Source organism: Sinocyclocheilus anshuiensis, unplaced genomic scaffold, assembly GCF_001515605.1.
Source record: "Sinocyclocheilus anshuiensis isolate Anshui unplaced genomic scaffold, SAMN03320099.WGS_v1.1 scaffold454, whole genome shotgun sequence".
NCBI classification, from domain to species: domain Eukaryota; kingdom Metazoa; phylum Chordata; class Actinopteri; order Cypriniformes; family Cyprinidae; genus Sinocyclocheilus; species Sinocyclocheilus anshuiensis.
This window is the reverse complement of record NW_015548217.1, coordinates 3453366-3475563: the sequence shown is the minus strand read 5'-3', so window position 1 is coordinate 3475563 and position 22198 is coordinate 3453366. Positions and strand designations below refer to the sequence as shown.

The window sequence follows — 22198 nt, the reverse complement described above, 5'->3', positions numbered from 1 at the left end:
TGGGGGGGGGATTAAGTAAGGGGCCATATACCCCTAGAATTGAATTTAGGGACGATTTCTGAGGGTGGAAACATTGTCCTGTAAAGTAATTAATTATACATTTAAATTAACATCACAAGGAAAGTACTGAAGAATGGTAGCTTTATGGTAACAAGTCTAACATTGATAAATCATTACGTTACATACATTTATGTACTCACATACTCATATTTAGACAAATACAAAACACGGAAATAAAAAAAACTGATCACAAAAAAAAATAAACAAAATTCACAACACTAATACACACTGAAAAGAAATACTGAAGTAGGATTTACTTGGAAAAAAAACTAGGAAACGATTTCCACTTAAATTCCACAAATAATTACAAAAGAAACGGCAAGTAACACACTGAATTGTTACGTTTTGAGACTTTTATTTTGAAAACAGCGGCCATGTTTTAACTCTCGGTTGAGTTTACTGTAGCAAATACTGATCACTTGTACTTTACATTTGTTGGAACCATAGACTGTGGTTGGAACATGGCTTTCAAATGTCAGAGGGACTGTTATATGCAGGAGGTATGTGACTTTTTTCCTAATGTTATGATATTTCACTGTATGTGTATCGCCAGACCATTATCTGAATGAGTGAACATCTGCAGTTTACAATGACCGCACATGTCCAGCAGCAGTGACAGCTGCAGAGATTATACTTGTCTCTACATATAATTCATGTAAAATAATGACATGATAAATCCTGATAGTAACATTAACAAGGTATTTTTGAAATCCATTTGTCACTGCATGAGTTTAAGACAAATACATATAAATTAAGAAGAAGAAAAAAAGTCCATGTTGTTTGTCCACTTTTCTGTTTACAGTTTGACACGTGTGTCGTGTCTTGTGTGCCTGCAGAATCAACCCTCGAGAATAATGGAAAGAAAGACAAGCTGAAGGGCTTTAATCTGAAACTGAAAGACACGATTCTGTTTCCAGAGGGCGGAGGACAGGTGAGTTTCCCCTCTAATGTCATTCCAAGCAGGTAACTAGATACAATATTTGAACAATCCCTGAATATATTGTTCATTGCATGAGCATGATTTGAGATTGATGTCTTTCTATTTCATTTCCAGCCTGATGATCATGGGACGGTTGGAGGTGTCCCTGTCCTGCGGGTGTTGAGACAGGGTCCGGAGGCGGTGCATTTCATCAGCTCTGCTCTGGAGGAGGGTCAGGAGGTGCACATCAAGCTGGACTGGGAGCGACGCTTTGACCACATGCAGCAGCATTCGGGTGAGGAAGGAATGAGGGTTTAGGTGAACTATTACTTTACCCTGGGAAGGCAAACATAGGAAATAATAATCAGGAGAAATCAAATTAGACAAAAAGTTTGCACATTTTTGAGACATCATATTTGATACATCAGGGTTTTATGACACATATAGTATGATATAAGTGAGAATATGGACCTTTAGTGACACTCTAGGAGGAAAACAACACCTCAGTTTTATTGAAACTGAGCCAAAATATGCAATTTGGTGCAGTTACTGATATTTATATGGCCGAAGTTCTAATAGCTTGTTATGTAAATCACTGAGATCTTTCTAACAGTATAGCAGACTTGCTTACATAAAATGCATACAAATATTATGCTATAGCATATGTCTTTGTAAGATGATATTTAATGCTTAGTTTTATGATCAAAGCTTTGTATTTTTTATTTTGGGGTCAAAACATAAAATGCTAAAATGCTTTTTTATTTTTTTGCTAAAAAAGTGTCTCATTCAGGTGACGGAAGGCATGAAGTAGATGGTTTACAACAGGTTTATCTCAAACTTGTGATCACATAAATAATTTAGAGTAGTGCTGTCAAACGATTAATCGCGATTAATCACATCCAAATATATATATATATATATATATACATACACATAATAAATATATACACAGTACACACAAATATTTGATTTAAACAAAAACTTAACGCAATTAATCGTTTGACAGCACTAATTTAGAGTCAGAAATTTGCATGTGAAATATGATACAGCAGGCTTTATAGGGTTAAAGTTTTATAGTGAAGCTCAAACTAATTTCATCACATGCTTATTGTCATTTTTAAAGGTCAACACTTGATCACTGCTTTGGCTGATACAATGTTTACAAAACTACCTCTTGGTAAGAGCTTTGGCAGAATCTATTAAATGACTCAGAAATCAATTTGATTTCTAAATGTTAAAACCATCCGGCTGGTTATGAAATGATCCAGGGATTTGAGACGTCAGCGTAGCAGCATAGAGCTGGACACAGCCGCGGTGAAGCCTGGAGAGATGGAGGCTTTGGAGGCGGCTGTGAATGAAAAGATTCGTGCACACATTCCAGTCACTGTCAATCTCCTGTCCATTGATGATCCTGCTGTGGAGAAGGCATGTTCAGAAATCTACTATCAGTCTTTCTAGGAATCAAATTTTCACAACATTTACTCACTTTTAAGTTTTATTACCCAAACTACAGAACAAATGAGTTATCATTAATCAGTAATTCAATGTGCGCAATAATAATGAGAAGATTAGCGACACAACATAAATTAGGTGAAAAATTAATCAAAGCAAAAAACAACAATAAATAAATAATATTCAAAGCGAAAAACTATAATATGCAATGTTGTTCAAACGTTAAGATCTGAACTAAGATTTTTTTAAATGTTTTAAAAGAAAGTCTCTTATGTTCACCAAGGGTGCATTTATTTGATAAAAAATATAGTGAACACAGTACTATTGTAAATATTATTACAGTTTAAAATAACTCTTTTCTGTTTAAATATATTTTAAAATGTTATTTATTCCTGTGATGTAAAGTTGAATTTTCAGCTTCAGTGTCACACGATCCTTCAGAAATCATTCTAATATGCTGATTTGCTGCTCCAGAAACATTTATCATTATTATTAATGTTGAAAATGGTTGTCCTGGCTGCTTAATATATTTTGTGGAAACTGTGATTTTTATGTCAGGATTCTTTGATGTATAGAAAGAACATTTATTTTAAAATAGACATTATAAATGGCTTTACAGTCTGAACCCTTGTTGCTAAAATATAATAAATGTATAAAAAATCAATAGAAATGTGTCCACAAAATAAAACTGAATGAAGCTAACTACAACAAAACTGAAATTAAAAGCAAAATCCAAAAGTACTATAATCTTATATTGAGATAAGAAAGTACCGTAAAACATCTTTTATTTCTATTTGCCTCTTTTGCTTTTTTTATTTTTATTTTTTTAAGTTTGGCAGCAGATCTTTCCCCCTTTATCCTCAACAAAATCTCATCAGTTTTTGGTTACTTTTTTCCTAAGTTTATAGAATTTAATAAGATCTTTTGATGACTTATAGTGACATATATCTTTAATGATTTTAAAGTAATCCTGTCCCCAAATTCACTTTTACTTTGCGCAGAACTAACAAACCACATTTTTTCGATTCTCATAAACAGGTGAGAAGCCGAGGTCTTCCTGACGACCACGCTGGGCCCATCAGGATCATTGACATCGAGGGCGTAGATGCCAACATGTGCTGCGGGACTCATGTGTCCAACCTCAGTCACCTTCAGGTCATTCCTGCTCTCCCTATCAAGCACATTTTAGGCCAACTTAACTATGGGCCACAGGTGGAGTGTATTATTCAGAGCTATTCTACTGTTTAATCACTCAAAAAAAATGTGCTCCTTAGGTTATAAAGATTTTGGGGACCGAAAAAGGGAAGAAGAATAAAACCAACCTGATTTTCATAGCTGGCAGCAGAGTGCTGAAATATGCTGAAAAGAGTTACAGCATTGAAAAATCACTGACCGGCCTTCTCAAGTGAGTTGGAGTCAAGTGACCTTTCTGCTTTCTTCTAGCATGAGCTAATGTTTGTCGCTGTGGTTTATTAGGACAGGAGCAGATGAGCACGTTGATGCTGTGGACAAGCTACAGAAGACGGTCAAACGTCTTCAGAAGGTAACCTACTGTGCCAGTAGACAAGGTTTAATCTTGGGACTTTTGCCATTATTAATCATTACCCTTTATGTTCCTCTGACAGAGTAATCTAATTATCCTGAGGGAAATGGCTGTTCTGATAGCGCAGAACTTCAAAAACAAAGCGGACAGAGGAAACTTCTTCAGCTTGCACAAGTGTGTGATTGACTTTTAGCCTTTAGTCAAAGCTGTATGAGTGAATCGAATCGACAAGAAAGGCTGTCAACTTATTCTACTTCCATGTCCTGATGTATTTCTGATTACATTTCCGATATTCAAAAGTTCAGTCCAAGCCTTGTTCCTTTTCACAGTAAAGATGGTGATAATGAGTTCATGAACATCATCGCCAATGAAATTGGATTTCAGGTGAAGCACATCTTTTATTCATTGAGGAGCATGTATGTGCATTGCTAGATTGGAGATTGGTGTGTAGTTTATACTCTCATTGTTGTGTTTGTGTAGGACATCGTGATCTTTCTGACCGTGGGTGAGGAGAAGGGTGCAGGACTGTTCCTGCTTGCCGGGCCTGAGAATATTGTCACTGAAGTGGGACCTCGGTAAGACCAATCCTAATTTATTCCCTTTCATTCTGCCCATTTTTAACCCTGTAAAGCCTGACATGTGAAATAATAGTAAGCAAAAGCAAAATTTTCAAAATGGAATAGTATGTCAAACCTTTACCCAACGTCTGGAAAAATCAAATTTTTATGTGTTTTTTGTTGAGTATCATTTTTGATACATCAGGCTTTTATACCTCATAAACTATGGCGCTCATACTCAAGGAAGAAAAAACATCTCGGTTTTATTCAGAGGCTCAAACTGAGCAAAATAGAGATTTACAGTCCAATGCCAAAAAGTAAAATGAAATAGCTTTTAATGTAAATCAATGAGACTGTAAATAAAAATTAAACCGTAAAATAGCAGTTGTCACTCTATCTCTACCAATATATGTCTTATTAAGATGATTTTTCCATGCTTAATTTTATGATCAACTCATGTTGTGGGGTCAAAATATATAATGTAATGTGATATAATGATAACTAAGAGATGAACAAATAAGCGCGCCTCAAAAGCCTGATGTATCTTATTTGATACTCACATTTTTAGCATGATTTTTCAAAAAAATTATGCATTTAATCAAGTAAACCTAAGTTGCTTTAGTCCAGTAAGTGTTCATCTTCCAACATTACTAAAATTAATTAGTGCTGTCAAACGATTAATCGCATCCAAAATAAAAGTTTTTGTTTACATAATATATGTGTGTGCACTGTGTATATTTATTATGTATATATAAATACAAACACATGCATGTATATATTTAAGAAAAATATGTTATGTTTATATATTAAATATATTTATATATAATATAATAATATAAATGTATATACATGTAAATATTTTCAAAATATATACTGTATGTGTGTATTTATATTTACATAATAAATAAACACAGTACACACACATTTATTATGTAAACAAAAACTTTTGGATGCGATTAATCGCGATTAATCGTTTGACAGCACTATTAAAAATATAAAAGTAATTCTTGTGTAATTGTTGTAAAGATTTCACAGCAAAAATACATACGAACCACAACCTGAAGGGAGACAGTTTTACAGTAAAACTACAAGGCCTTTTACTTACTAAAAAACTATAAACTGTCAGTCAGATGACAGAAGACATGTAGTAGATTGTGCACAACACGTTTTTGATCATTTAGAGGCCTTATAAATTTGCATATCAAATATGAGACAGTAGGCTTTATAGGGTTAATTGCATTTTTTATTTTTATTTTTTTATTCAAGTGGCAGCTTAATCTGGCCAAGTACCACCCACTTAAACAGACAAAGACTGTCTGCCTGCATGTAAAGTGACTTTCACATCTCAGATAGTTGATACCGTAGTATCACAGTGTTCAAATGACACATTGTACATGAAGTACACCTTATTTCACAGATTTAACTCAGAAGCAACGTAACTCAGCATGAATCATTCTTCCATCTAGTTTACTAGCTGCTAATTTAGTTTTGTTCATAGTTATTTGCTTTATGCTTTATGCATGTCAAGAGCATGATACTATATTAAATCTGATTGATTGTTTTCCCAAGGTTGCATGTAGATTTATGTTGTGCAGTGATTCTTCCAGTAGGTGCCACTCTTCTGAAACATATTCTCCTGTGTTTGTGTCGTCGTGTGCAGGGTGTCAGAGCTGCTGCAGGGTAAAGGAGCAGGAAAGGCTGGACGTTACCAGGGTAAGGCCAACAGTCTGGTGAAGAGAGCAGAAGCTGAGGCTTTACTGAAGGAGCACAGCTGCAAACTCACTGCAGGAGAAGAATAAAACGACCGCAGACAGACACTGACATTCAGGTGCGGTCATGACGATCCAGACTCTGTCTACACCGAACACATGCATCATGCTGCGACTCGTCAAAACTAGACTGCTTTGTTGCAGTCTACACTGGAAGCGCACAATACGTTGCAACACATCATGATGCACCTTCAGTTGATAGAGGCTCCATTTCTGTTTTTGATGCACTACATAACTACTCCAGCCTATTTATTATTCTGCTCCATCTAAAAAAAAATGTATGTTTCCATGCTGTAGATTTATTAGTTATACTGTATATTATACTTCTGACTTGTTGCATCACAGGCAGCTTGTGATGTTTCGGACCTTCAGATTTAAATAATTTTACTAGAATTTTACTAGAGTACTGACGTGTAAAGTTTTTTCACTGTTCTTAAAAAGCCCATGCAAATGTAGTTTTTAAATGAATGGATTTCTAAGTGGCAATTTAAAGAAACAAATTCTAAATTATATTTGCAGTCTTACAGCTGATTGGTCTGTGAACATTTGTAGATAACATGCCGCTTCAACACAACTCAAGCCACTGCGGTGCGACGCAACATTGTTTGCTTCCAGTGTAGCTACAGTGCTGCTGTGATCAGAGAAACATTACTTGGATGGTGGACTTTGGAGTAAATTGGAGCATGAGTGATAATGCCTTTTCACTGGAAATAATGAAAATATTTCTAAGGCTAATCGTTTTGTAAGTGTCGCACTGTCATATGATTGAGTTTACAAAAACATTGTCTTATTTTGATCGGAATGAAATGACTCCATGGCCTATGAAGTATATGTATTGATATTTTTCCTTTGTTAATTTGAAGTAATGCACACCCTTCAGAAATCACCATAATGCACATAATTAATTGATTATTTATCAGCCATTGGACTGGTTCATAATAATAGCCAAAAAATACCGAATTAAGTGTATAAGAATAAAAAACAGAGACAGCAGCTCTACCAGACAGACATCTAATAATCTTACTCAACCTCATGTCATTCCAAATCCATATGAATAATTATCTTAACCAAACAGTTCAACTTTACTGCAAAATGAAGCACTGCAATTTTTTCTAGTAATGCATTTATTAAAAGTAAAAATCTATAGGTGTGTTCTCTATTGATTATAAAACGCATTCAGCTGTAGATGCACAAATATGCTAATGAAAATAAACTAATTGTCCCTTTAAACTTAAAATCTGTTTGTGCCACCTTTAGCAGCAAGAACTGCAAACAAACTTTTCTGATAACTACAGATCAGTCTTTATATATATATATACTAGTGTACTAATAATTTTGTCCACCACTGTATATACACACGTGTGTTTGCTGTATACATGAATTATCCTAAATTACTGATCTTTCCTTTCATTTACATCTGGAAGAGAATTTAATTGCATTTGATCTAGACTACATATTACCCATGAGAAAAAAACTAATTGCCCCTTTAAACTTAAAATCTGTTTGTGCCACCTTTAGCAGCAAGAACTGCAAACAAACTTTTCTGATAACTACAGATCAGTCTTTATATATATATATACTAGTGTACTAATAATTTTGTCCACCACTGTATATACACGTGTGTGTTTGCTGTATACATGAATTATCCTAAATTACTGATCTTTCCTTTCATTTACATCTGGAAGAGAATTTCATTGCATTTGATCTAGACTACATATTTGCTGCGCTTGCATCATAGGAGAAAAAAATGTAATAAGTTTGAATCCATGCTTGAAATGCTCCTGCCTCTTCCTTTGAGGCTGGTGATGTTGTTCTGGACCACTATGTCAACAATGCTGCTATTCCATTTAAAATAATCTTGATTGTCCACCTGAATGAACACAAACTTAAATTCTGAAAAATGTTTGGACATATACAGTAATTAACAGAAGTTGTCCGAGGAGGACTAAAAATCTGTACTATCAACAATCACAGTTAACCCCTAAGAAAAACTAACTAAAAAATTAGCTTTTTAGCAACAAACACTCAAGATGGGTTTGGTGCACACAGGGATAAAAAGTACCCCATGTGTACAATGTACAATGTAAATATACTGCTGTATTTTTAATGTTGTGGGCCTATATTTCTGCTGGAGGTCCTGGACATCTTGTTTAGATACATGGCATCTTTGGTTCTATCAAATACCAACAGATAAAAAAATCAAAAAGTGACTGACTCTGTTAGAAATCTTATAATGGGCCATGTTTGGATCTTCCAACCGGACAATAATCCAAAAACAAACCTTAAAAACAACACAAAAATGGGTCACTGGGCACAAAACCAAGCTTCTGCTATGGCCATTCCAGTCCTCTGACCTGAACCCTATAGAAAATGAGTGTGGTGAACTGAAGAGGAGATTTATTTTCACAGCCTTCTTTGATCATATTTACCAAGGGTGCCAATAATTCTGCCCACGACTGTACATTTGAACTTATTCTACCCCTAACCAGTCAACTAATACTCTACTAACACTCTAATGAGAGTTAGTAGACATGTATGTGGAATAAAAGTATTTATATGTTTATTTATTTATTTAAAATTACTTTACATTATTTTACTTCTAACTTACTTTTGTATAGTAGTGTCTCTCGATTTTCACAAAAAAATTAGGCAGCAAAAACTGTTTTCTACATTGATAATAATAAATGTTTCTTGAGCAGCAAATCAGCATTTTAGAATGATCTCTGACAGATCATGTGACACTGAAGACTGGAGTAATGATGCTGAAAATACAGCTTTGCATCACAGCAATAAATCACATTTAAAAATATGTCCAAAGAGAAAACAGTTATTTTAAATTGCAATAATATTTCACAATATTTCTGTTTTTAGTATATTTCTGGTCAAATAAATACATCTTTGGTGAGCAGGAAAGACTTTTCAAAATGAAAACCCCCTTTAGGAACCTTTATTTTTAAGAGTAAATGACTATTTGTTGAGCTGTTTACCTGAAATAACTCCTGCGAAAACTTGATGGGGGAAATGAGCGGCGATGAAGACCCGAGAGAGACAAACACAGACCTGGACCGTCCAGAAGAGTGTCCAAAGTGAACCACGCAAGTATCTGATTAAAAAACAGATAGTACATCATAAACATATTGCAGAAGCAACTATCTATTTAAAAACAAACACAATGTAAAAATGACCTAATAGTGATAAAGATTGACTTACAGGCTCTTAGGTGAGGATTTCTTCTCTTTGCTCAGCATTATGGCGAGGATTGAGGTGACCAATGTGTAGTAAACACCAGCAGCGCCCATAGCGTGACCAGATGGGCTTCCTGCATCAAGAAGCAGCTAAGTGATCAAAGTGCTCTTTTGATGTATGATGAAACAGGTTTTAAGTGGACTAGTGTACTTCTAGAGGAGAAAGACGCACCTGGACCAGTCTCACAGGTCATGGGATACTGCTCAATATGCGGCGTTGAGCTGTTGATGTAGTAGGAAGTCTCATGGACCCACCAGTATGGACGTTCTCCAAACAGGATCCTTAAATAGATGAATGGAAGAACATTAAAATTCAATTCATGATTTAATTTGACTGTAAACTCTTTGTTGGTCCATTTGCTTACCATTTGAAGACCAGATTGAGCCAGTCTCCTATCACAGCCACCCAGATGAGCTTGATCCCGACTGATTCTTTCAGATGGAACCAGATGGGAAAGAAGATGAAGAAGGTGTTCCTCAGATCTGCCGCAAAGGAGACGAAAAGAAACCATCCTTGGGCGTCTTTGTAATGGGTCTGCAGGTATTGGGTGCTACTCACTCCAAACCCGTGCAATGTATCCATCACAGCATTCATGTTTAGACTTTCTCTAAGGCACTATGTGTTGGAGAGCTTGTCAAGAGTGATAGTCCTCCAGCGCCTGCCTGTGGTTTTTATACTGGCAGGCCCACCACCACAACGCATGGACAAAACGATCTTTGAACCTTGCACATGTGTAATAAAACACAGAGTGGAACAGAAAAAAAACAAAAAAAAACGTCAGAGTTAAGAGCTTGTTTGTCCTGTCAGAAGAGATAACGCACATACAAGTTCATTAGAAAAAGGACGTAGAAAAGACGTAGCAGTGAATCATTGAACTCATCTGTGACCTCAGAAACACATCCAGTCTCAGTCAACATCTCTAGCTCGATTTCTAAATAAATATATATATATATGCTGTCAAATATATATATATATGTGTGTGTGTGTGTGTGTGTGTGTGTGCTAATAAATATAAAAATATATATCAAATATATTTGCTAATAATAAAATATATAAAAATATCTATTAATATACATTTTATCAATTTTTTAAGTTATGAATGATTCTTGCAAATACATAAAATATTCATTTGTTACATAAAGAATATTGTGTGTGTGTGTGTGTACTATTGAATATAAAAATAAATCAAAAAATTTTTACTAAGATATGTAAATGTATATGTTAATATATTTCATAAAAATCTACATTTGCATGAATTATAAAACATAAGGTAATGAGTGATTCTTACAAATAAATAAAATATAAATTTGTTACATAAAGAATATTAATCCTAAGATTTGCATTATGCTATAATTTCCCTGCATATAAAAAAAAATAAATTCAATATATTTACATTTTTACTGTAATGTTATACTTAAGTCATTTTTTTATTTATTTAAATCGGCATAAAAACAGTATAACAAGTTTAAATACTTTTCGATTTAAATAATGTTCCATTGGAAAACAAGCTGTTTATTAACGTATGTATTTTGTTTATTTGTTTGTTTGTTTATTGATTTATTTTTTTAGGGTATATGGGTCTCTTTTTTTGCCAAAACAAACACGTGTTGCAATTGATCTATAGACCTATGTCATTCTTGACTTTTTGAAAAACTAGGGCAAAAATTGACCAAAACAATTCAGAAGATAATATTAGCAGTATGGGAACCTGTTGCTCTTAGACAGGCATTCTTTGACTGCTTACATAGGCACTTGCTGAATTATATTGAATTGGTTTGTTTACATGCGTGTTACATAAGTGAATTAATCATTACATTGATCAGTGATGCTTAAATGACAAGTTAAACTGTAATCAATGCAAGGCTTTTTGTTAGTCAGTTCTAGCTGATACTTGTAGTGTTTGTTTATCCGTCCAATTGCATCTTTGAATATAACAGAATAGAAGAAAATGATAGTGGTGTTTGTTGGTACAAAACTCTCTGCAAGGGTGTTGAATTGGTCTCTTTTCAATTCGCTAAGTCAAAAGAGCCCACTCCCATTTTTCTGTGATGTTTTGGCATTGAATGGAGAGTGGGGCCCTCAAGGGCTTGTGGGGCCCCAGGACCTCAGTACATTTCTCCAAATCCAAACCCTTGTGAAAAAGAAGTGTGCTTGATTTGAATTTAATGTGCACTTATAGTGTACCTAAAGTATTAAAAGCACATTTAAAAAAATGGGTTACACTTTATTTTAAGGTGTCCTTGTTACAGTGTAATTATACATTTAAGTACTGAGTAATATTAATTAACTACATGTACTTACTATATGGTTAGGGTTTGGCTTGCATGTAATTATGAATAATTTATTGTTATTATAATAGTAAGTACATGTAACGTGTAACAAGGACACCTTAAATTAAAGTGTTACCAAAAAATGTACCTGCAGATAATATATTATTAATGAGATATAAAATTAACGGCCACTTAATGGTACTTAAAGAAAGAATATTTCTTAACAAACTTAAGTACACTTAAAAAGTGCACTTTTTAATGATGTCAAATTAAAAGTTTTACTGTAAAAATTTTTGTGGTGCTTACTATAAAGTTACTTATATTTGATGTGTTGTCTAACATACTAAAGCACATGTAAAGTAGTTGATTTTATTTTTAACCGTAGTGTGTTATTTGAGATTGCATTTAAAGGTAGTATTTTTACGGTAACACTTTACAATAAGGTTCATTAGTTAAACATTAGTTAATGTACAAACTAACATGAACTAACCATGAGCAATACATTTGTTACTGTATTTACTAATCTTCACTAACGTTAGTTAATAAAAATACAGATGTTCATTGTTAGTTCATGTTAGTTCACAGTGCATTAACTAATGTTAACAAGATTTTAATAATGTATTAGTAAATGTTGAAATGAACATTAACAAAGATTAATAAACGCTGTATAAGTGCAGTTCATTATTAGTTCATGTTAACTAATGTAGTTAACTAATGAACCTTATTGTAAAGTGTTACCATTTTTACTTACAAACATATTCAAATACACAATATACACTTTCAATGGAAATTACTGTGCATTCAAGTATAATTTAGTTTAACATAAATGCTCGACATTACGTTCAACTTTAACCATATTTCAAAGACAAAAGAAATAATTATGAACTTGCATCCTATTTAGGTGGGTCAAAAAAAAATACATTTAAACTATAATACATTTTCATTTCACATGAAGTGTCCAAATAGCATTACATTCAATTCGTACACAAGTATATTATTTTAAAGTATATTATTTCAATAATAAGTGCTATTTTTAAAAGCATGCACAATTGAAAAAAAAACAAACAATGAACTTAAAAAAATCTCAGAATACCATGAAGTACAGAAGTCAGAACACGAATGGATCAATGAATCTGTCCTACAGGACAGTATGGTTCATTCTTTTTCCCATGATCACAAGCCAGACAGAACCATTAAAACTAGATCAGATCAAAATGTGATCGCAGTGACATCACACTCCATGAAACCAAAGACAAAACTAATCGGTGTGTCCACTCAGCATTTTATCAGTATGTGTCCCATCAGCGTCATCATGGGTGAAAGGTCCTGAAATCGAGGGCCTCTGAGTTCTCCAGTCAACATGCAAACAAAACCAATCCATCTAGCCTTGAATAAAGTCCAACGAGAACAGAAAGCCGGGGTGCGACGGCTGTACGAAGCCTGGCAGGCTGCCTGCGTATCTGCAGTTTGATCCCCATCCCTGTGCCTTGTGTCTGTCCTCTGCTTTTCCAGGGTGACTGTCCCGATCTCAGACTGCAGAGATGGACCTGCTCCACAGCTGGGGGGTGAACCTAGCCGTCTATTTGCAGACGGAGTACCGGGACTCTGAGAATCTGTTTCAGTGGGTCTCCTCTGTGGCGGATCTCCACGCCACCTTCTTTGTGTTTTTCCCCATTTGGTTTCATCTGCACAGAGACGTGGGTGTCAAACTCATCTGGGTGGCTGTGGTTGGAGACTGGCTAAACCTTGTGCTGAAGTGGTGAGATGCTCATTGGTTTGAAACTAATTGAAACAAACTGAAATGACTCAGAAATTGCTAAGTAATGCCAAGTAACACATAGAATGAAACATGACATTTTGAAGTAGAAAGACTGAAATAGTATTTGCTTGTTTGTTTCATTTACATCTTTCGAAAAAAATGACAGTGTAATAAATTGGTGCATTATCAGAATGTTATAAATTAAATATTGCAGCACAAAGAAAACAGAACACAATTTAAAATTGTCTTTAATATTTATTTAATAAATTACTTAAATATTCATATGTTTAATATGAATAGAAATAACTCATTCTTAATTGGTCATTTAATTAATATTTTCAATAGTGCACCAAAATTGTAAAAATTATTTTTGAGGTCAAGTAAACATTAGAAAATACTGTTTCTGTGTTTCTACTTAAAGAAAATCATTGTTTAAAAATTTTTTTTTTCACAGTGTAATAAATTGGTGAGTTTTCAGTTAAATATTGCACAAGGAAAACATTTTAATGATTAATGATAATGATTTATAATTAATTAAATCATATTTAAATATTAATGTTTAAAATTAATAGAAATATCTTGATAATTTAATTTGTAATATGTCTGATAACGCACCAATTTATTAGTGAAGTGACGTGACGTGGCCAAGTATGGTGACCCATGGTGAACCCATCCAAAGTGCACACACACAGCAGTGAACACACACACACCGTGAACGCACACCCGGAGCAGTGGGCAGCCATTTATGCTGCGGTGCCCGGGGAGCAATTGGGGGTTCGGTGCCGTGGTATTGAAGGTAGGAGAGAGCGCTGTGGGAGAGAGCGCTGTACATTCACTCCCCCCACCTACAATCCCTGCCGGTACGAGACTTGAACCCGCAACCTTTTGGGTTACGAGTCCGACTCTCTAACCATTAGGCCATGACTTCCCCACTGTATCACACTGTACAATAGCTTTTTCAAGGTTAAGAAAATAATATTTCTCTAAAAACATAAGTTAATATTACAATATAATAAACATGCATTATTTCAATTATTATTATCAAAGAAAGATTATTTAAAGGCACAATATGTAAGATTTTTTTATTAAAATATCCAAAAACCACTAGAACAGTGTTATATATTTTGCTGACTTGTGTACTTACATTATCCCAAATGTTTCGAAGAATGTTTAAATCCAGAGAAATAAGCAATTTTAACTAGTGACACAGACCGTGTCCATAGTGTCATTGTGTCGCCTGCCAATGACGTCATAATCCCTCGATTTCCGGTTTAGTTTTGTAGAAAACTTGGAAACACCAAAGACACTTTAATATGTTGTGCGTTTTAATAGACCGGTGACGACAGCACAGAGTAGCATTATAACAGAACTTTCAAATGTATCTAGTATGATAAAACAGTGCTGCTTTACCCCACATACGCACGACCGGAAGGAGCGGAAGCGGTCGACTGTGGCATAATAAAAGCTCCGTTGCTTTCGAGCCGTGTGTCACACTCGTTCAGCGGCCTCGTTTCGCTTCGACGGCTTTCAGCCTCAACCTGCTTCATTCTACTACGTTAATAAATCATTAGCTCATCCATGAACATGGTTTCTGTCCGAGTCCCGTCGGATTTCATCAGCTGTGGGGATGAAGACCACAACTCCCATGATTCCACACTCAGTCACGGCGTCATCGAACTACGCCTTTGTTTCTTTGTTTGTTTTAAATACACGCCCTCTAGCGGTGAAAATTACATATTGTGCCTTTAATTGAAATGAATTATTAAATCATGCTGTATTTTTTTCTTTGTGCTGCTATTCTCCCTCTGCAATTAAATGAATAATTGAAATGATTTTTAATGATGCATTTCCATATTATTTTGTGATATATTCATAGGGTGCTCTTCGGTGAGAGGCCGTACTGGTGGGTGCATGAGACGAAGTTTTATGGCCCTATAAAACGTCCTGAACTGCAGCAGTTCTCCATCACATGTGAAACTGGACCAGGTATATTACAGTATTTATTGCAAGGCTGAAATACTTGATTATGATTGGTCGATCTCACGTCATAAAATCATTTCTACTTAAATTTCAAGCTTATTTGTTTGTTTATTTATTCATTTTGGTAAGTAGTCATCAGAATAATATACATTGAACTGCTCATTATCGCATAAACCAACTGAATGTACATGACATCCCCTTCTAACGACTTTGACTACATGCTGTGTATGAATTATAGCTCTATCTCCAAATAAAATCTGCTACTCTGTAAACCGGTGGTTATGCAATCTAAGCAAGGTTGCTGTTCTAATCTTTCATGTGGAAACGGATCTGCCTCTGGTTATCGTAGCGTGTCAGTTCAAGGGCTGCATCTGAATGAAGTCATGCGTATTACTACTAATATTACACATGCTGGCGAGGATCCATTCGTTCTTGACCTGAATTAGTACCCTGGATCAATTAAAAAGGCTCATAAATTTCCTGTCCTGAACTGATATTTTATCTAAATGGCTGCTGGTATTTTGCCTAAGCTGGTTTGTTGGTCTTATCTTGTTTAACCTGGATTTAGCTGGTGTCCTAAACTCCTCTAAACCAGCCTGAGAAACCAGCAGACAAGTTTAGGCCCCTGAACAGATGCATCTCTAATCAAACAACATTTGCTTTCCCACACAATCAATGATTTGATATTTTCTGTAATCTGTAATTAGAATTCATTGCCCTGTTTTCACCACACTGCTTGTTTGGTTTTCGTCTGTCAGGAAGCCCGTCGGGTCACGCCATGGGTTCTGCGGGTGTTGGGTATGTGATGGTTACAGCAGTGCTTTCCATTCTCGCTGAAAGAAAACTACCTCCTTTACGTTATAGGTCAGTCTGAGACATATGTGCCTGATCATCAAGTCGTAATGCTTTAATATCACACACCTGACAGTCATTCCTGCTTTCAGAGTTTTGCAGCTAATGCTCTGGATGTTTCTGGGTTTGGTGGAGTTACTGGTGTGCATGTCTAGAGTCTATCTCTCAGCCCATTTCCCACACCAGGTCATCAGTGGAGTTATTTCAGGTGGGTCTCTACTCTTTTTGTATGTGGGTCAGTGACATATGAGAGTGTTCACCATGCAGAAAAGGGAAAAATCGATCGAAAATCGAATTCTTAGAAATGCACCCATTGTATTTAAGTTGGTTTAGAAAAACGTATATATACCATTTTCAAGAAAGGTTTCATTCAACTTTCTTATGTAAAAAGTCAAAAAATTTAATTGAGTACATGCTAGTGTACACATCTCATTATTTTCAAAAATTGTTATAATACATTTTTAACGTAGAGCAAATAAAAAGATATGTATTTTCTTTATACAAATGTATATATAGTTTACAAGTTTATATATATATATATATACAGTATAGATAGATCGATTTTTTAAAAATACCTTAAATTTGTTCTGTTTTTCACTTTGTTTTTGAATGTCTATATAGTTTTTATTCATTTCTGTTTTTCATTTGTAGTTATTTCAGTACATCAAGTTAAACTAAATTGAAATGAGAAATAAGTTTTTAATGTTTTATTTTTAGGTAATGTTCATTAACTAAAATTGAATAATTAGTTACTACCTGTTTATTAATGTTTATTTTACATCTGTAACAAAATGTTTTTTTTTATGGATTTAGTTTGTAAACTATAACTCTCACCTGAACTTTTCTTAAATTTTATTTTCTTTAATATTATGGAGATGTTTTATTAAAATATTTTTCTTAGAAATAATAATACAGTATTTTTGCCTCTTTTTTTTTTTTTGGCCCCCAAAATATCAAAAATACTTTTAATTCAGAAATTAAAAACATGCTCATCTGAAAAATATTTGGTCTATGATTTACTTTAAATATTTTTACCCAGAAATTGCTTGAAATTTTCACAAATAATTACAAAAACAGCAAGTAACACTGAACATGTAAACAATTTTTAAGTAGACTGAAATAATACTTTTTTCATGTAAAACAGTACAATAATCTTTATTTACAATTTAAAAAAAAAAAATGTTTACAGTGGATAAGAGGTGTATTCAAGCCATGTTATGTTTGAATTGCATTTTTATGTATTTCTGAATTAATAGATCCTGGAAAAAATAAGCATCGCTATATTCACTTAATAGTGCATCAGTGCTTCATGCTGGATCCAGGCACTCTCATAGCTGTCGGTCTTTTATTCCCAGGTATAATTGTAGCAGAGATATTCTCCAGAGTGCAGTGGATCTACAGCGCCGGTCTGAGGAAGTACATCAGCGTGACTGTGTTCCTGCTCTTCTTCGCCGTGGGTTTCTATGTGCTTCTGAAAGCTGTGGGTGTGGATCTGCTGTGGACATTGGCAAAGGCCCAGAAATGGTGCATCAATCCAGACTGGGTCCTTTTGGACACCACCCCCTTCGCCAGCCTGCTGAGGAACATGGGCACTCTTTTAGGTCTGGGGCTTGGCCTTCACTTGTCAGGCTACAGCGAAACAGCAGGCAGGAAACACAGCAGCGTCTCTTTCAGGACAGGATGTATTGGTGTGTCACTGGTGTTGCTGCAGCTTTTGGACAAGATGACGTTTTCCTCAAGTAACCAGTTACTTTTCTACTCTCTGTCATTCTGCAAGAGCGCTGTGGCTTTGGTGCTTCCCACTGCACTCGTTCCTGGAGTCATATGTTGGATTTCATCAAAAAGCAAGCATGAAAAGGGCATGTAGTGCAACATTTGTACAAAACTGAAACATGCAGCTTTGTGTTTTAACTGCTAATGCAGTGGTTCAGCAAACATTTTTGCAGTGCGCTCTTTATAAAATACCTCTCAGATGGCATGAACACGATGGGTGGCTACAAAACTCAAATCATTTAAACAGTTTTGAACTTTTAGTTTGTTGGATGCATTTGTTTTTTTAATTCTCTGCATTATGAAAACCATATGTCCATTTAAAAGAGAGATAGAGAGAGAGAAAAAAATAGCTTTTAGAAATGTAGTTCTTTGAAATGTACTTTGTATTCATGTTGGTTTAGAAAAACTTATTTTTATAAAATTTTCAAGAAAATGGTATCTTTAAAGTAAAGCAGTTTTGTTAAAATAATTGTAAAATAATGATTCATATAAAATAATAATAAATGAAATAATAATAAAAGATTTTGAGGAAAAAAAATGAAGAGTTCTTCTTCTTCTTCTTCTTCTTCTTCTTCTTCTTCTTCTTCTTCAGTGTGTCTTTTAGATACAATATTGAATATGAAAAGTTGATCTGCATTATGAAAGACAAATGTCCATGTTGGGGAAAAAAATAAAATAATTAAAAAAAACTTTTAAGAAATGTACTCATATTTATGTTGGTTAAGATAAATATTTATACCATTGTCAAGAAAAGTTTCTAATGACTGTAAATATGGCATGTGGTATATCAAATAAAAAAGTAACATTTTATATCTTGAATACATGATGTGAATATACACATCTGAATGTTTTGTAATACGTTTCATAAAGCAAGAAAAAAATTATTTTTTCATGAATATTTTCATGAAAGAAAATATTTTTATTCTTATCTTTAGTTTTTTTGTATTAATTCATATATTCATAAATAATAATAATAATGATCATTTATACATTTTGAGGAGTTGCACCACATGACATTTCATAGCCTGAACTAACCTTGTCTTTTCATAAATTGTATTTTTCTGGTTATATTTGCGGAGGTTTATTGACCTTGACACACAGACATTTGGCAGACAATCAGTTCTTCAAATATTAATAAGCCATGAAGCAATTTAGTACAAATAACTTTGACTTGTGTCCTTTTAATGAGACATTTCCCCCATACAGTACGTCTTTTAGAAACATTTGAACATTGGTCTACATTATGAGACACAAATCAATTGTGAAAGTTTCAAGATGTTCGTCCTCACAAATATAACCTGACTACGATGAATTTATGTGGCTGTAATCATCTCTTTAAAGGGGACCTACAATAATGTACAGTATTTGAAAAATAATGTGTTTTTTGAACATTAAAGCATGTCAACATATTCTGTTACACCAAATACACAAAATAATGATCTTTAAAAAAGCATCATATGACCCCTTTAAAGGCGGCTGGTCCATTCACTAACTAACTTTCATTCACATCTTCTGTTCAAAGGTCCCTCAGTCATGCTCTGTACATGGGGATTATATTATAGGGATCATTCAGCTCAAAACATATAGCTGATGTAAAACTTCTAGCACCATTCATCTGTTTGGAGCTATACATATACCAAAAACTTCCTTTAGACAAACAAACACATTTTTCACATTAGATTAGATCTATTTCTTACAAATGGATATTTTAAAATCAGAAACACAAACAATTTGTAAAAACTACCCATACAAATGATATCCAGGCAATTTTTGATTCATTATTGCAACATTCAGTTTTTCTTAAAAAATGTATTTGCATTTGTTGGATTGGATATATATATATCCAAAAAGTTTCAATTATATTACTTTATATATTTCGATTATAAGTGCGTACATGCATTAATAAAGATAGGATATCTCTTGGCATCTTTTTATGACTTTAATTATGGAATATTGTTTCTAGGGGTAGACTTATAATTTTTTGTTATCTGTTACCAATCTGAATGAATGCATGCATATCTTTCAGATTCACTTACTGACTACTTTAACTGCACATGATGTTGCATAATGAAATAATAAATGTTTACAGTGTGGAGACAGTGTTTGTTTCTGGTTCAAAACCTCTGTTAATTTTTTTCCCAGTTCCAGTGAGTCCAGGTGCAGTGGCTTCCTACATTAGTGCGCTGTAAAAATGTTTTTTTTTCAAATGTATAAATAAAAGGTTACTGGAGTATATTTGACAAGAAAATACTATTTAAGTCTTTAAAGAATTAATGTTTAATTCAATGTGTTGCTTACAGTTTCTTTGTAATTATTTGTGCAATGTAATGGTCATTTTTTTAATGAAAGTGTTTCAAAGTAAATCCTACACTATTTTTTTTTTCGCAGTGTGTGGAAAAAAAATGCAAATGCATTGTATTAAAAAGTGTGTTTTAGAAAATTATTACATTTATTTAGAACACAAAAGTTTTTCTTTGCATTGTTTAAAACGTTTACGTTCATAAAAAAATGATCATGAACAGACTTTTTTTTCTGAAAAACATCCATATTGATTAATTCTCTCTTCTGAGGACTGCTTTTAAATATTAACTCGCATTGCCTACTTTTCTCTAACCTCTTTTATACGTTTAAATTTTGTTCTTCTGTAAGGGTTTGTGAGGGGCGTAGTAGGCCAAAGTTCAGAACATTTTGTTTATGTGGTTTGTGGCCTGGAGAAAACATCACAGAATGCACAAACATCCTTATCAATGTTTTTCACTCCTTACTGAAGGTTACAGGTTGGACGTGTGCCACACAGCACTGTTCTGTCCCAAACAATGCACCGGTTGCTTTTCCGTTGGCCATTGGCTGGGGGAAAAAAAGAGTAGTTCAAGTTAAAGTTCAGTTTTATTTCTAAAGCACGTTTAAGCACGGAACAGCCGTACAAGACAATACTCTCCCAACACTGAGTGAGAGGCGTGAGGAAGCCACCATACGTACGCTTACTAAAATACTCAAGGACAGTTCATCACCATTGCATTGTTTCCTGCCTATGGCTCCAACACCTACTTATTCTCTTCGGCGGCACAAGACATTTGTTGTACCCAGGAGTAAAACCAAACGTCATGAACTCTCCTTTATTCCCCGTGCTCTAAATTTGTTGTATGGATAACTTACAGGTCCTTGATTAGGATGCCTTTTCTGTGAATCTGTGTTATTCATATATGTATGTATGTATGTTTGTATGTATGTGTATATATATATATATATATATATATATATATATGTGTGTATATATATATTTTAGCAAATTTTGTATTTTTATTTATTATGCTTGTATATCAGTTATCTTTTATTTGTTTTATACTAAGTAATGATTGTCTTGGCGTATGTGTATGTTTGACACATTTCAGGGTTTTGTGCCGCAATATCCTGTCATGTCAAACTTTAAATAAATATAACCAGTTTTTTTAAATAACCAATTGTTTCGCTAGATGAGACCCTTCTTCCTCAGCTGGGATCATTTAGAGCCCTTTGAAGCTGCATTTAAACTGCATTTTGAAATTTCAGACTCAGGGGAACCATAGAAGTCCATTAAGTGGAGAGGAATCCTGAAATGTTTTGCTCAAAAAACACAAATTCTTTACGACTGAAGAAAGAAAGACATGAACATCTTGGATGACAACGGGGTGAATACATTATTTGTACATTTTTGTTCTGGAAGTGAACTACTCCTTTAAGATATGACTTGAACTCAGATAAAGTGGAAGCCGTTCTTATGTGAACTGGAAATTTGTTCCAGAGGGTGGGACCAGCCACTTCAAAAGCTCTGGATCCCTTGGTCTTTAAGTGGGTTCTAGGTATCTGGAGGAGAAATTTGACCTCCGATCTTAGTCCCCTCGCCAGAGTGTAGGGGTGGAGTAAATCAGACAAATGTGACCATCTCTGTGAAATCCAGGCTAAAGTCTCAAAATCTAATTATGAGATAACAAGCATCAAAGTTTGATTTCAACCATTCATTTCACTATGATTTCAGTCT

General features: G+C 34.2%; 2 protein-coding genes and 1 pseudogene across 2 annotated transcripts; 2 read left to right on the top strand and 1 right to left on the bottom strand.

Moving 5' to 3' along the window:
* Positions 1 to 428: 428 nt before the first annotated feature.
* Positions 429 to 7348, top strand: LOC107654046 (alanyl-tRNA editing protein Aarsd1-like; annotated as a pseudogene).
* A 1902-nt stretch (positions 7349 to 9250) lies between these two features.
* On the bottom strand, positions 9251 to 10198 carry LOC107653953 (glucose-6-phosphatase-like). The gene is made up of 4 exons (XM_016440813.1): positions 9911 to 10198; positions 9718 to 9827; positions 9511 to 9619; positions 9251 to 9403 (listed from the first exon to the last, which is right to left on the bottom strand). The coding sequence occupies exons 1-4, from the start codon at positions 10138 to 10140 to the stop codon at positions 9268 to 9270; spliced, it is 585 nt and encodes a 194-aa protein (XP_016296299.1). The 5' UTR covers positions 10141 to 10198; the 3' UTR covers positions 9251 to 9267.
* A 2743-nt stretch (positions 10199 to 12941) lies between these two features.
* On the top strand, positions 12942 to 18654 carry LOC107654044 (glucose-6-phosphatase-like). Its single transcript, XM_016440938.1, has 5 exons — positions 12942 to 13575; positions 15452 to 15561; positions 16314 to 16419; positions 16500 to 16615; positions 17763 to 18654. The coding sequence occupies exons 1-5, from the start codon at positions 13358 to 13360 to the stop codon at positions 18272 to 18274; spliced, it is 1062 nt and encodes a 353-aa protein (XP_016296424.1). The 5' UTR covers positions 12942 to 13357; the 3' UTR covers positions 18275 to 18654.
* Positions 18655 to 22198: the final 3544 nt, after the last annotated feature.

Coding starts and splice junctions, on each gene's coding strand:
- LOC107654044 (XM_016440938.1), top strand. CDS start 13,358: ATGGACCTGCTCCACAGCTGGGGGGTGAACCTAGCCGTCTATTTGCAG. Junction 13,576..15,451: donor CTAAACCTTGTGCTGAAGTG/GTGAGATGCTCA, acceptor ATATATTCATAG/GGTGCTCTTCGGTGAGAGGC. Junction 15,562..16,313: donor CACATGTGAAACTGGACCAG/GTATATTACAGT, acceptor TTCGTCTGTCAG/GAAGCCCGTCGGGTCACGCC.
- LOC107653953 (XM_016440813.1), bottom strand. CDS start 10,140: ATGAATGCTGTGATGGATACATTGCACGGGTTTGGAGTGAGTAGCACC. Junction 9,828..9,910: donor CTCAATCTGGTCTTCAAATG/GTAAGCAAATGG, acceptor CATCTATTTAAG/GATCCTGTTTGGAGAACGTC. Junction 9,620..9,717: donor GACCTGTGAGACTGGTCCAG/GTGCGTCTTTCT, acceptor TTCTTGATGCAG/GAAGCCCATCTGGTCACGCT.